General features: G+C 31.3%; 1 protein-coding gene across 1 annotated transcript; it reads right to left on the reverse strand.

Annotated features, from left to right (window-relative positions):
• Positions 1-625: 625 nt before the first annotated feature.
• LOC102580378 (protein SCARECROW) lies at positions 626-5,141 on the reverse strand. The gene is made up of 2 exons (XM_006365258.2): positions 2,680-5,141; positions 626-1,294 (listed from the first exon to the last, which is right to left on the reverse strand). Exons 1-2 carry the CDS (start codon positions 4,680-4,682, stop codon positions 817-819), a joined length of 2,481 nt encoding a protein of 826 aa, XP_006365320.1. The 5' UTR covers positions 4,683-5,141; the 3' UTR covers positions 626-816.
• Positions 5,142-15,969: the final 10,828 nt, after the last annotated feature.

Consider the following 15,969-nt stretch of genomic DNA (forward strand, 5'->3'; position numbering starts at 1 on the left):
TACTGCAAAAATTCCATCTGATATGGCATTATTAACAAGTACATTAATGTTCCAATTGCACAAGATATGGAGTCTCATTAGTCATTACTAAGGAGATCTTCATCATTTTCTTTAGGCCGGAATGAACTTTTAGTTATGTCAAGCATTCTTATAACCATTAGGTGCTCAACATAGTTCATTCAGGTAAACATCGTGCTAGAACCTTTTCAATGTATATAAATATTTCATTTATCAAATGCTCAATTTATAATCCAAGATAAAAATTTATCTTCTCAAATTCCTTTATTTCAATTTATTTTAAAAAATATTATATTGCCTTTGGAAGTTCTTACAGTTATTATGACGAATTTAGCTTCAAGCTTCCTTATAAAAGTGCGATAAATCGGATAATTTTTGTAACAATCCTTTAGCAAATTTTCTTTAAAAAGATGGTACCACATTCATCCTGATTGTTTCAATTTTCATAAAGATTTATTGAACAAGTACTCCGAGAGCCTTTATATGCTTCAGACAAGTTGAACTTTTCAAGAATTCTCATAATTTTTTTTGATCATGTTTCAATGAGCCATATAAATAGAATGGGACAACATTATCAGATGCATTGAAGAATAAATTTGAGAAAAAGAAGCAACAAAAATTAATGACTAGTTAAAGAAAAGGGAGTTAACAAACCACCTTTGCGATGTATACATACATGACAAGAAAAGATGATCGTGTAAACAACATTACCAAATGAAGGGAAGAAAGATATCAGACGCATTTTCGGACAGCGCATTCAATATTCGAAATTTACTGACTTGACTGCATAAAGACCTTCTAATCCATATTAGGACGAGAGAAGTGACGAGAACCTGGTGCAGCATGCAAGGAATTAGGTCTCCATGCAGAAGCAGTAAACAAGCAAAGATCTTTCCATCCAAGCTTAAGAGTTCCATTATCCTCAACCAAAGTGTATCCATGAGACGGGAACATTCCGAGTAAAAGAGTAGCTTGTGCAGCAGCATTACCTGCAAGAGACAAGCATCTAAATCCAGACTGTTGAAGCTTCTCTCTCCAGTTGTTGAATTTCGCGTCCCCGCTCCTTGATGGACCTCCTACGGCTAGTACATTACGTATCTCCTTTGACAATAGTTGTTGCTCCACCACATGTCTTTCTTCACTCTCCTCCCCATAGCACGCGCCCAGTGAGTCAAATAGAGCTGAGTAGTAATGTATTGCCTCTACAAACCTCCCTAGGAATGAACCCGCGTGGCTCAGATCCTGCTCCACCACCGTCACCACCTTCGGAGCCAACCTGAAGTAAAGCAAATTAATCAAACTTACGTACAGATACAGTGGTAGGATGTAGAGCACAAGTGATGTGGTAAAATTACAACAAATACTTCATATTTCTCTATTCACTAATACTTGTCCATTTTGAATTTTGGACACCTCTTAAAAAGATACTGATTGTAGGGATATTTTACTATAATATCATACTAATTGATATTTATTTCTATATTAACTGATCACCTTATTAAAAATATATGTCCCAAATTAATGTCCACTTACTAAATCAAATAAATTAATAAAATTTTCTCATTTTATATCTATAGGTAACATGGAAGCCTAAAAAATTTAAAAGTTCCAAAATTTTATTTTTCCTAGAGTTCATCAGTTACTTTCTATCTATTTCAATGATATCTATCCATATATCCTATACTATTAAACATATTTTTCATATTCTATTTTGATGTTCATCGATATAGATAAAAGATATTTATTTATGATTTTTTAATTATCATGTAAAATGAAAAGTGATCAACTAATACGAGAAGAAGGAACTATTAGGTTTTGAAAAAAATTATTTAGGAGAATAAATAATGCTAATAATAAAACGTGAAGAGAAAATAAAAATGAACCGAAAAAATATTAGACATTAACTAATACTATGATATTATGGGTATTAAGTATATCAAGAGAATTTTCTTTTTCTTATTTTACCCTTTAACATTATTTACTTTTATCTTACAAAATTCACACCAAGTGGTAACTAGTTTTTCTCTCTAGCCTTTCTATCCTTTTGGGGCGTGCTCCCCAGAAATTTGACAATTTAAACTTCTTTTTTTAAAAAGAAGAGAATTCACGGAAAATTAATTAGGCAGGAAGGACTCAGTAATTCAAAGAGTAGAAGCTTTTGCTTCAAAAAGTGATTGGCCTTTTTCTCCTCCTTTTTTCAGGTTTACTGAAAAAGAGAATCACCGCTGGTCAAAGAGAAGCGCCGTGTAATAAAGGAAAAATAAATATCTATACTAGTACGAATCATTTTATTTGTAATTAATTAAATATTTATCACTTTTTTTTTTTACAATATTGTTATTAGCAATTGTATCATCTACAACACAATATTCATATCATGAAGAGATTCTTTTTTCCTTACGTTAAAGCTGCATGTTGGTTCTTTAATTTGAAGTGCAGATAGTTAGTCATGGAAAGTGATAACTGAAGGTATACGTATTTGACTAGACGACATGGAATGAAAACGCATGGAAAATAGCAGCAACAGTATTTTTGAATTTGGTGATTTCAAATATGTTAAAAGCCATTTTTTTTGGAGCTACAAAAGTATATTTATAAAGTACTAAAAAAAGAATAAAATTTGAATTCAAAAAAAAAAATCCAAACATAGAAATTGTGTACCTTTGCAAGAGGGAGAGTGTATTAGAGTCGCTGCCAGTAACATCGTAAAGGGAATGTTGCAACCAATGAACCGCTATAGCTTCTCTCTTGCTCACATTCAATTTCTCAGGGTCCAAGTTTCCAACTTTATCAGCAACTGGTAAAAACTCGAAATGAAGGCCTAATCTCTCGGCAAAATCGGATAGTCGTTTGCCGGTTGCTTCAAGAGCATCCATGGATGTTCCAAGCCCGGTGAGCCGAACAAAAGGAGGTCCACCGGGCCTGGAAGCCAAGATGTGGAAAAGACCGGGCCATTGAAGACCTTGCATTATATCAAGGTCGATTATGTGTACCCGGTCTTCTCTCTCGAAAGCTTCTTGTATAGCTTGATTGGCGGTGAAATGTGAGAATTTAATGAAGGGGCTGATTCCGTTAAACACCTGGAAAGCGGATGCCATTTTCTGTGTGTAAAGCATGGGGACGCTGGTCATTGGTAGGGCTGCGTATATTCCCAAGCATGAATTCAACAGCCTTGCTGACATGGCTTCTGAGAAATATGCAGCAACACGCTGTGCAGATGTGCCAAACGGTGTGGAGAGTTCGGATACTTCTAATAGCATTTTATTTGCCTCTTCTAAATTATCAGCGGATACGGCTTCTGCACATTGCAATAGCAAGGTCAGAAGGTGTAATCCTTCTTCATCCCTCTTCTGTTGTCGCTCTTCTTCCTTTTTTTCTCGGTACGTGTTGATCGGGACTGGTTGAGCTGGTGTTGAAGTTTTTGTTTTGGCACTATTGTCAGCTACCGACGTTGGAGATAGAGAACTAGAAGATTGCTGCTGCTTCTGTTGTTGCTCTAAGTCTACTGCGGCCTGTTGCTGAGAATGAGAACGAGAATGAGGAGATTCTTGTTGTTGCTGTTGCTGCACTTGAGGAGAAAGTGTAACAAATGAAAGATCTGTTGTAGTAGGATTATTGCCGCCAAGCTGCTGGTGCTGGTTCAGAGAAGGCGCCACCGGAGCGTTAGCTATTTCCCAGTTTAAGTATTGATTATTTGAGGAATCAGGAAGGGATAAAATATTGTGCTGCAATAAATTGGCATTATTTTGGGCCTGTTGTAAACCAGCGAGCTGTGGCGGCAGCGATTCTTTCCTTCTCCAGCACTCCATGGGGTCATTTTGATCAGCACCACCATTATTATTACTAGTGAGAGAGCGAAGCCGGTACTCCAGCAGGGATGCGAGATACGGATTGCAAGGGTGGATTATCTCCCTTACATTCTGGATGAGTTGGGGCACCGATACTTGAGCGGAGCTGTTGATTAAATCCTTTATAATACTGTCAATCCATGCCGTTGCCGACGTGCTATCCTCCATGGAATCGATTCTTCCAGTTGTAAGAGGTGAAGATACAACAGCTGCTGCAGCAGCAGGAGGTTGCTGCAGTAGTAAACCGCTGTTTTGTCGGTTTCTATCCGGAGGAAAAAGGGGCAAACCGGAGAAAACACAAACAGATGGGGATTGATTGTTGCTGTTGTTGTTGTTCTGGGTTTGAGTACCTTGTTGTGGCTGATGATGCGATGTTATGGCGTCTGTGTAAGTTAGGTTTGGGGTTGAATTAGAAAATCCGGTATCAATCCCAGGCCCTCCTCTTGACGTCACACCGCACAAGTTCGTGGAAGAAGGTAACATTTGCATAGTGGAGTAGTTAGAAACCTGGGTCGTCATCGTCGTCGTCGTATTACTGTTCATACCATGACCAAAATTACTATTTCCACAAACCCTCAAATCACCAATCTGAGAGTGAGACCCGCCTATTATAGCAGGCCGGCGTAGATATCTATGCTCTTCACCGGCGCCGGTCTGGATCTCCATGTCAGACGCCGCTCTCTTCCTAACCATTTTTCCGTTTTCACAGTGAAAAAGTTCCTTGCTTGTAGTAGCCTGCAGGTTCTCACCACTACTATCACCGACGACGTTTACACCGGTGCAGTTCTCACCACTCACAGGTAAAGCCTTCGCCATGATATATGAAATAAATTCTCAAACTCTATTAAATGTTTCATCTCCATCATATACTGTGAGAGGGATCCGGGTTAATAAAATCAGTTACCAGAATCCAAACATATAGCGGTGAAAGGATTTAGACAGCAAGCATTGGGATTCTGTGGTTTAATTTTTCTCAATCAAAGACCATAATGCAACACAACACGTCCTTCACCTAGGGCAACTCTACTATACTTGTTTATAAACACTTGACTGGTTGCATTTTGGATTTATATGCAATTTCAGTATTGCCAATGAGAAAGAGGCTAAGAAAAATGAAATTTATTGACGACATAAAGTACCGAAGTTGTTGAAAACTTATTAATCATATCATATTAAAAAAAAAACTGTAATCCATGAGCTATCTTTTCCTCTTTTTCCCCAACATTGCTTTTCAATTATTATTGCGGCTATTAGTGCTATGACACTAGATTTTTCTATGTATATTGCAATGTTGATATTGTGAATATAGTATAGTATAGATTTTTTTTTAAAAATATTTTATAGTTATGGAATGAAGAGAGTTGATAGAAAGTGTTGGGTCCACGAGGGGTTTTCAAGTTTTTCTGAGCAGTGGTTCAGTGGAGATAGGTACCTTTCTCTGGCAAGTTAAGGGGAGGTGTTGGCTTAAATGATGGAAACTTTTGTTTTCTTCTTCTTTGCTTTCTTTCTTATCTCGATTAGTGTATCGTCTTCGTCCGTTTGACTTTAGCAACTTATTACTTCTTCTTCAACTTACATTCCGGTCCACATGAATTTTTAACTTTAGAGTCATTGTAAGATATATAGAATAGTAAATTTGGGATAAAATACAGGGGAAAATGACAAATATATCTCTGAATTATCGTAAATGATATTCAGATATCCTTCGTCATATTTTTTGGAAAATTGGTGTTTCTGTCGTTAAAAAATTAGAGCATATATGCCCTTCACTCTAACGGAAGACTAAATAGGAACACATGGCACAATCTTACCTGTTGATCTGATATTTAATAAATGTTGGATGGGTGGATAAGATTATGACACGTGTAGATCCGTTTGTATAAAGGATATATATGCTCTAGTTTTTGGACGGTAGGGGCACCAATGTCTCAAAAGTATGACGGAGGGTATTTGCATATCATTTACGATAGTTCGAAGATATATTTGTCATTTTTCCCTAAAATATAAGATTATTTTATCGTACATTTGATTGAAAGTTTAGGTAATCTTTAGATTATTTATATTGTAGTGATGAAATAATTTAGTCCATATGTATAATAAAATAACTTGTACTGAAATAATTTATTTCGGGATAACTTCTTCACAATCAAACGATCCCTTAGATTTGATTTAAAATAAGTACGCATTTCGACATAAAAAATGTAAAATTTGAAGAAAATAATTAAAAATATATTATTATTTTTGCAATATTGACGTTGTGTTTAAATATAAATATAACTTTAAAAATGTGAAAAATACTAAGGAATTGTTTGGTTTGAATTCAAGCTATGATTGAATTAGTTATGATGAGATTATTTTTTATTGAGTGTTTGATCTGTTGTATTCAAAATAATATGCAATGCATAAATTTTTGTTTACAAAATCTCCCTTCATGAATATGAAAAGTGATGTATAGAAAGAGTTTAAAGGGATATTTTTATCATTTACTTAATTTTCTGGGATAAGTTATCCCAAGATTACTATACGAGGAATGATAACTTTTATTCCGATACTAATTATTCACACCAACACCAAACGACTAAATTTTTTGCGAGTAGGTGTAAATATGGTGGTTCCTATGATAGCTCACAGCTCGAGATAAGATAGCCAAAAAGGTCGTTGGGGATCGGATACTCTCAGCATTGCTTTCTATGGAATTGTCGACAGGACGATAAAACCAGTGGGTGAAGCTGTCTTATAATCTTTATACTAAAAATATATAGAATAATTTTGTTATATTAAATTTATCAGAAAAAATCAAAATAAAGGAGGTACACTCACTGTTTATTACATGTGACAGTTTCAATTTAAAAAGGAAAAAACCTATCTTATTTATTCATTTAATAACAAAATGAAAATAATATTCTCAAAAATAAAACTTAGTTTACACCCAATTAGGACAAAAATATCGTAACTTGTGAAAAATAAAAACAAATCTTGAAAGAAGAAGCAAATACTATATTTAAAATATATATAATAAACAAATTAAAATAACATTCTCAAAAAGAAAGGAAAAAGACTAAACCTAAAAATGAAATTTAAAGAATTCGCAGCTTCTGAAAAAATAAAAACAAAAAGTCTGGAAATATTTTGAGGGAAAAACTACATATAATTAGGAGTCCAGAGTCAAAAGGGTAATAAAATTGAGTAAATTTTTCAAAAGAGAAACAAAATTGAGTCGACGCTGACTTAAAAAAAAATTAATATTCCTTCTTCATTATTTATTTAATCGTTGTTGTGTTTCTTGTTTATTTATTTTTTCTATTTTCACTATTTTTACATGTAAATAAAAATGTAAATGATACAATCAAGCTTAATAGTTTTTTTTTTTTTTGTATAATTTGATAATATTAAGAACAAAATATATGAATATAAAAAAATAAAGAGGACATTTTCAATATATTTTTTATGTTAACAAAAAGAACACGCATTTATTATTAAAAAAAAAAAACAATCATTATAGAGGCATGTTATTGTCAACAAAGTAATTTTTATATTTTGCACGTTGTTGTCTACAAAATAGTTTACATTACACTTTAAATTATTTTTGTATGATAATAAATTATCATGTAATAGTTAAATTTAAATAATGAAAATAGAAAAAAATATGAAAACACAACAATAAAATGATTAAATAAATAATAAAAAAAGGAATATTAATTATTTTTAAAGTCAGCACCCTTTTGTTTTAAAGAGAAGACTTATGTGTAGGGCTCATGTCAGAATGAGCCTTTCAAGACTCTATACTCGATAAGTAGTAAGGCTCTAAACTCAATAAGTAGTAGATTAGTATGTAGTTCAACGTTGTTGAACATATTCTCCTATATTAATAGTCGTAATATTACTTTTATAATTTTTCTTATCCTTTAATTTGTGTTATTATCCTTGTTTCTTATATTTGAATTATTATTTTGTGATAGTTCCATTTTTGTTAATATTTCAATATACTACTAGTATTTTGTTAAAGCTTTTCAGTTTTCACTTCTATTATATGTTTTTCAAATTATTTAAAATTCAGGATCTATCAAAAAATAACTTTTCTGTTTTTTCAAATGAAAACAATAATAAGAAAACTCGTCTAAAGGAAAATGTGGACTTGTAGGGAAAAAATTGAAAAACAAAGTACCATTAAAGAATGTGGATTGTGGTGCACTGAATTGGCTATACCAAAAATCTGTAATAAAAAGCATTTTTTCGTCGAACGAATACTACATAACATAAATCCAAATAACCAACAAGTGTTGTAGTAGAGTAATTAATACTCCTTCATTTTTAATCAAGAGGTCTCGAATTTGAACCTCTTGAATACAAAATCATTTTTGTTAGGGAGCGTTTACTTTCAATGTGAAATTTTCTGACACAAATCTAAATTTAATCAAGCTCTAACGTAAATATGAAACACTGAGTAAGAAATCAAAAAAAATATGAATCTAAATATAATCAAAATTTAATAAAAAATACCGAACATCAAATAAAAAAAATGGAAAAAATGAAGGTGTGTGAATAGAAGGATGAGATAGGTTCAAAGAGGGCAGGTAAGTGAGAGGACATGTCAAAAGAGTTGCTAAGGTCGAGGCAGGAGGGTGTCAGTCCCCAAAAGGCAAGCTAGTGTTTGACATTTTGCTTTCAACGGCATCATCATCTCTATGCTTTTTCCCCTCTTTGGATCTTCCTTTGCTTTTCTTCTTGTTTGACTCTTTGCCCCACTACTCTACCTATTGCAAAACTCATTTAATAATACATATATATACATATACATACTAGTAATAAAGTACTACAACTACTAAGATCTACTCTACTACTCCTACTATATCTTTGAACATAATAATAGTAGTAGAAAAGAATTCATAAGTATGAATAAAGGGTCGTTTGGTTGGGAACTAATTATTTTAGGATTAATTATTTTGAGATTAGTTATTCTGGAATAACTTATCTCATCCTGTATATGGGATAACTTATTCTATCACTATAATATAAATTGTGGGATAAGTTATCCCAAATATGTCAATTAAACAAGACACCAAACTTTTATCTCAGTATTATTTTTTTTAATCTCAAGACTATATATTTTTATCTCTCACACCAAACAACCCTTAAGGGTCGTGATAGAGTGGTAACTACTTTTTAATCTTTAATCAAAAGATATTCGACATTGAACCTTGTTTTTTTGGTACATACATAGTACTTAGTTGTTTTTTTATTGATGATAAATATGTACCGAAATAAAGTTCATTAACAAATAACATTTCATTTTTCAATTTGATATTTTGGTAAGAGAAGCTAATTGCACAAATATAATGTTAGAAAAAAGAAAAGAGCAAGAAAAATAAGTTCATAAATTTGTTACATTTAGATTTACCATACAAGTAAATAAACTTATATTTATTTAATAATACAACTTATTGTGTTTGATGCATTCACATGAATTATATAAATATTTTATCTCTTTTATTCATTACTTTCATTCCTTTATAAATAATGTAATTGATAAAATTAATCACAATTTTATTTTTATTTTATGTATAATTCTTTTGTTTCGTACGTGGACTCAATTGGTGTACAGTGTACACCAACAGGTAAATGCGAGAGCAACCCTATGAAGTTTTGATTTTAGAAAAAATATTTTATTTAGTTCTAATAAATTATTTATATGCATTAAATGAATTTTTTAACACGAATATAAAGTATAAATTAAAACCAAAAAAGTTATTGAACTGTAAGTAGAGTTCTAACACCAAACAAATGTGCGTAACAAATTTTAACAGGAGATAGCGCTGTAAAAATGAGAATTAATATATAATACAATATATATTTTGATATTTGTTACCTCATACCGATAACAGGACCATATAACTCTATTCACAAGGCTAAAAGATGGGAAAAAATAACAGATCTCATGATTTTTAACCCACTTTATTGATTACTAGGTCACATCCTTAAATATTATATTAATATATATTTTGATAATTGTGGTGTCCAAGTCAGTTTTATGTGTATCTTGATTAATTTCACGGAATATATGTTCCCTCATACAATAATAAGTACTAGATAACTCTATTCACAAGGCTAGAAGATGGGGAAAAATCATAAATAACGTGATTTTCAACCACTCTATTGATGATTAAGTCACACCCTTAAATATTATATTATAAAATATTATAACTAAATAAAAATAAAATAACTTGTATGCTTTAAGTGTGAGAAAGTTACTAATAATAATTGAAACATCCTATTAACTAATTTGTATTATTAATAATTTTACTCGTATCTTTTACTAATATATTTTTAGTCATGGCTATAACTCATAGAGAGTATAAATGTATGATATTTTCATAATATAAATGCTGTAATTGTTTATATTTTAAAATATAAGAAATGTATTTAGAAATTAGATTATATTAGAGGAATATTTAATTTAATAAACCTTTAATCTCATGGGATACCTTTAATCAAAGATAAGTTGAGACTTTGATTTGGTTGCTATAAATAATGTTTGAAGATTTTGATATTTTAACTAATGTTCCTTCCAATTACATTTTCATTTGCTAATCATAACCTAGTAATCCAAAAGTAAGAAGATTATATTTGGAAAAAATTGGTAACTAGTGTTTGTCATATAATTGGTTATTTCAAGTTCCCAAGTTCTAGAAAAACATAGAATTTGAGCCAGATTTTAGTATTCGAGAATTTTATTTTTAAATGTTTTTTTATCCTAAACTTTTATATTTTATAAAACACCCAACATTTATAATTTTAGACTAAATTTCATTCCTAGTTTGTTGTACAAAATTTATAGCGTTATATACATATTTTATATAATTTTTATCCGAGCGTACTCTCCGCACTTCCAATTACAAGTAGTAATAGTAGTTTTTCGTATACAAATAAATGGTTTTTTCGTTTTGTTTTCTTCCCTTTTTTTTGACTTCATATTAATTATGTTCGTTGTCATTGCTTTTCATGAAATATTTTCATTATAAAATGACAATACAAACTTATGAGTATTTTTAATGAACTCTTAAAACTTATAGGTATAAATCATATATTATTTTAATAAAAGTCAAATATATCTCCCCAAAAAATCTATGGCCAAACGCATAACAAAACTTCACCCAATAATGACTTGCCAAAAATATTTGTAAATTTGTAGCCAAACACATGGCAAAACTTCACCCATAAATGACTTGCCAAAAGATTTAGAAGTTTGTAGTCAAACACATGGCAAAAATTTACCCCCAAAATATTTGGAAATATATGGTCAATAATATTTTACCTATTTAAATTTAAAGTGCATATCTCATTACAAATATCATATCAATTTCATGTTGCTTTTATAATTTTTTTCATGAAAAAGAATTGATTTAACTACTATATTAGGTTAGAAAGTTAATGCTTCGTCGTAAAAAAAATTTGTGATACTTACAAATAATCGTGATATTTCATTTCTTATAAACATCCTAATATTGATCAATACTTTATATAAATGAAGGTGTTAATATGTCACATTTCAAAACTTGTTCATGCTTATACAAAAGGCTAGTGAATTTGATGTTTATGATGGAATAATGTTATTTTCATCAAATGGTATTATTTATAAGTAGTTATTGATCAATTTTTTGAATCTTTATATTATAGTAAGTGAAAGTACTCATTTTATTATCGCTTATTTCAAAATTCTTAAGGTTGTTGTTGATCTTGCTCACTTTGTTTCAAGTCAACAAAATGAGCACTTTTATTTAGCATTATATTACGTTTTGAAAATCAATCGATAATTTCAAATTGTTTGATGAAAATAATATTATTCAGATATTAACATTACATTCTAATTTACTAGCTTTTTTGTATAAGCTTGAATGATGTTTTGAAAATGTGACGTATTGATCATCTTCTATCAACGGGTTGTTCGCATCCTTTCATCTATATCCAGGTATGGATTTACTTCTTGTTAACAATAAAATTTCTTGAAATTTTGATAATACCCAATTAGTTTGGTATGAGAACTTTCACTTTGTTGGTGAGGTATCTAGCTATTCTCCACCTTGTAATTATTCCCTCCCCAATTTCATCTTCCCCTATCCCCTATGTAATAAAAAAATTGATTGGGACAAAATAAATCATTAAAAAAAAGTATCTCATTAGTCACATGAATTAATCACCAAATTAGAACACCAATTGGGTGAGTTTAAGAGTGAGTATCCATGATTAGTTTAATTTGTTCAAGAAATTTCAAGCGTTTAGTAATTTTTACAGCTAACAACGAAATTAGCTCTTAGTATTGCATGAAAAACACAGACACACGCACGCACGCATGCACGCACCCACGCACCCCCCCTCCCCACAATTTGTCCTAAAAAGGATAAGAGGCAGTAGCAAATATAATCCATTTTTATATGTGGAATCGATCCTAAAGAGAACTTTTTCCGTCATACTTTCTGATGACAAGTCAATATTCAACAAAAATAGTTTTTGATGATTGACAAAGTAAATCAGATTCTAAAAATGAGTAGCAAAGTAAAGTTGCATGAGAATATATTAGAATTCGCGTAAGATTCTATAAAAGGAGTAGCCGACTTATTGAAAAATCACTTTCGGACTCAATTAGAGTTTTCAAAACGCACAAAACAGGATGACTATAAAAGGAGAACGTTGCATAATGAGACTTTAGATTTGGCACACAATGAATATCGTTGGTTTCAACAAAAGGCAAGAAGCGGCAGAAGGAGCATACAACGACAAAAGAAAGAAGGACTAGAGTTACATTTTCTTTCTAAAGTATGTATTTTGTTAAAGTAACTTGGAATCATTATTATGTTGTAATAATTTTAAGTTTGAAAGCAAGTCTGTGAGAGTTGTATTAAGAATTTGTTGTGACTTCTTGGAGAGTAAAGATAATGGTTATAGTTAATCGTTTGAGTTAATGTTTTAGAGTTAGTCCCTTAAATTATAGAGTTGGAATTTAAAGTCACTCTTCGAAGTTAGTGAGAAGTTTCTTAAAATCCTACACGATGTAGGCAGTGGCAGAGCCAGAATTTTTATGAAGGGGTGTCAAAATATAAAGTAAAAATGTATAAGTGTTGCTATCAAGGATAGAACACACAATCTCAAGCAATTTTTTCACCCCTTAATCGCTACATTAAACCTTCAATTTGTGTCAAGAGGTGTAACCCTTGTATATATATTTATTAAATTAAATTTTGGCCTATATATACAATGTAATTTTCCGACGAGACACCCCTTACCCTAGGGTAGCTCCGCCCCTAGATGTAGGTCGTGGTTTTTCTTCCCTTGAGCAAGGAGACTTTCCTCGATAAGACTGTGTTATTTTGTGTTACGAAGTTATGTTAAAGTACTACAAGAACCAGGTTCTTGTATCGAATAGGTGATATAGGTTTCTTCACTTTCATATCACCGAGAACATCAATTTAATCAACTGTTTTGAGTTATAGTATTTTTGTTTTGTAACTTAGACAATCAAATAATAAATAAAAGGAGTAATAAGGTTATCACTTAAATAATATGAGGTTTTTTCAATAATAAAAGTTATAGGACAATGATTGCTCATTTATCCGAACAAATTCCTAATGTGTTAATTATAATCTTGTTGAGTTATTTTCTATCGATCATGAGTCTTAACTTACTAAAATTATCTCTCTATCAATTGTTCTAATTTTCTAGAATTATTGCCTCGAACTTACCAAAGTTAGCAACTCAAACTACTCACAAGATCACATCAAAGCTTCATTATCTCTAGTACAACTTTTAAATTTAAGTAGTTAATCTCTTAATAACTTCTTTTTTTCTTATAAATGGGGGCAGGGAAAGGAAAAATGGAGAGGGGATTACAGTGTGGGGAATCAAATCCTCACCAATAAGGTAGGAGTTTAGGTTACCAATCAATTAAAGTACTAAGATTCCCCACGATCAAACGTATCTACAATCTCTTTAACTAATTTTTATTTTTCATTTTGAAGCTCTACTTTAGTCATGTTCTATTTCAATTTTTAAATATTTTTTGTACCATTTAAACATAAAATACTAATTTTATGATTTTTAATTTTTTTTATATATGCTTCGATTATAATTTTGCATTTTAAAATTGTCTGTTAGTTTTTATAAAATAAAAAACAAAAAACAAAGATTATCGGACGAATAATAATTATTTTAAAATTTCGTCGGTTACTTTTCACACAAAAATATGGAGAACCTCTCAAAAAAGAAATTGTTATTTAAAGAAATCAATATTCATTTATCAATTTTTAGTTTGTTTTTTTTTACGAAAACGAATGGGCGAACATCAATTTTTAAAATGTAAAATTGTAGTTGAAGAGTATATATATAAAAATAAAGAAGTCATAAAATAAGCATTTTGTATTTAAATAATACATAAAAAATAGAGTTAAAGAGTTAAAATGAAATAAGGCTAAAATAGAGAACAAAATAAAAAAATGAAGGCGAGTTAAAATGGGTTATGTATTTGGCTTTGGCGCATAAAATAGTGAGTCCTATTTGTATTATTTCCTAAATAAAAGTAATAAATAAGAAAGATAAAATATTTAAATAGTTCATGTGGATTCATAAAATACAATAAATTATATTAATAAATATAAATTTATTTATTTATTTATTAATATAATAAATTCATGAACTTATTTTTATAATCTTTTTTCTCATTCATTGTATTTGTGTAATTATCTTCTCCAGCAATAATTATATTCTCTTGCAAAGTATAAAATTGGAAACTAAAAGTCATAAAATAAAGTTCATTAACAAATAACTTTTATTTTTCAATTTGAAATTTTGGGAAGATAATATAATTGTACGAATATTCTGTTGAAAAAGAAAAGAGTGGCAAAAATAAGTTCATAAATTTATTACATTTAGATTTATTACACAAATAAATAAACTTATATTTATTGTAAAGATCCGAATCGTCGTTATTCAGGAAAAACAAACTTAGGTAAATATTGGGCCATTGTCCCGCCAGGGCGGGCCAGATACCACTAGGGCGGAGGCGCCACGGCGGGGTAAGTTGGCGCCAGAGCGGGATAGGCGAGACAAAATATAAATAACATGAAATCCTATTTTCTCCTTCTTCCTAAAATACCTACATTAGACGTAAATCACCCAGAAACCCTCCAAAAAGCTGCTCCAAGCTTGGGAAAGAAGGAGAAAAAGATTCTAGCGTGAGGATGGCGATATCTTGCGGATTCTTGGCCAAATTCACTGTCATGTCGTCCGGAAAACCAAAATTTTTTCTATAATTCGTCAGTGCAGTTGCTTGGTGCCCAGGTAGGCTAGGTTTTACTAATTGAGTAGTTATAAATATGTGCTCACTTCGTAATATAATGTAATTCAATGGTAGGAGTTATGTGTAGGCCTTCGTGCACCGAACAAAAGATGATTTAATCATAAGAAGAAGACTTAGGTGATGAACTAGTGCTAAGTTGGTCGAATTATAGTTAAGTGATATATGTCGTTGAATACTTCATGGTGAGGGGTGTGATTGCATGATTGTGTGGTATATGTTGTTCTTGCATCAATATGATACGTGTATGTATGCGAATGTTGCATTGTTGATCACATTAATTGCAAAAGACGATATACGAATGATGAATGCCATGAATCATGACTTGATTGTATGATTATGAGAATGTGATTTGTGATTGTGATTGTGGCTTGTTGAATGGATCGGGTGTTGCGTTCCGACACGCTAACTTGGATCGATTGCCACGTTCCAGTACAATTATGGGATTGGTTGCCACGTTCCGGCATAATCATTGGATCGGGTACCACGTTTCGGTATGCTAACATAAGTGTATGCCTTAAGGATTGTGAAACTGTACCTTGTTCGTAATGATAATTGATATTGTATTTTCTGGAGTTTTTTTATGGTTAGGAGGACTTATGTTTGATTGTTCTTCTATGTTGAGTAAACTTGATGTGTACCTTGATGTTGAGTGAACCGGAAGGGGCACACCCAACCGAGATGTGACACGGTAGGTGGGGAGTCAACGTTTCAAGTAAAGGGTGTCGTGTGTTTTAATGGTGAGGAGTGGGGGTATTT

This window comes from Solanum tuberosum, unplaced genomic scaffold (genome assembly GCF_000226075.1).
Source record: "Solanum tuberosum cultivar DM 1-3 516 R44 unplaced genomic scaffold, SolTub_3.0 scf00542, whole genome shotgun sequence".
In the NCBI taxonomy this organism is placed as follows: domain Eukaryota; kingdom Viridiplantae; phylum Streptophyta; class Magnoliopsida; order Solanales; family Solanaceae; genus Solanum; species Solanum tuberosum.

Excerpts from the sequence above, each read along its gene's own strand:
- LOC102580378 (XM_006365258.2), bottom strand. The coding sequence starts at position 4,682 with ATGGCGAAGGCTTTACCTGTGAGTGGTGAGAACTGCACCGGTGTAAAC. Across the intron at positions 1,295-2,679 it reads ACACTCTCCCTCTTGCAAAG|GTTGGCTCCGAAGGTGGTGA; the intron begins GTACACAATTTC and ends GCTTTACTTCAG.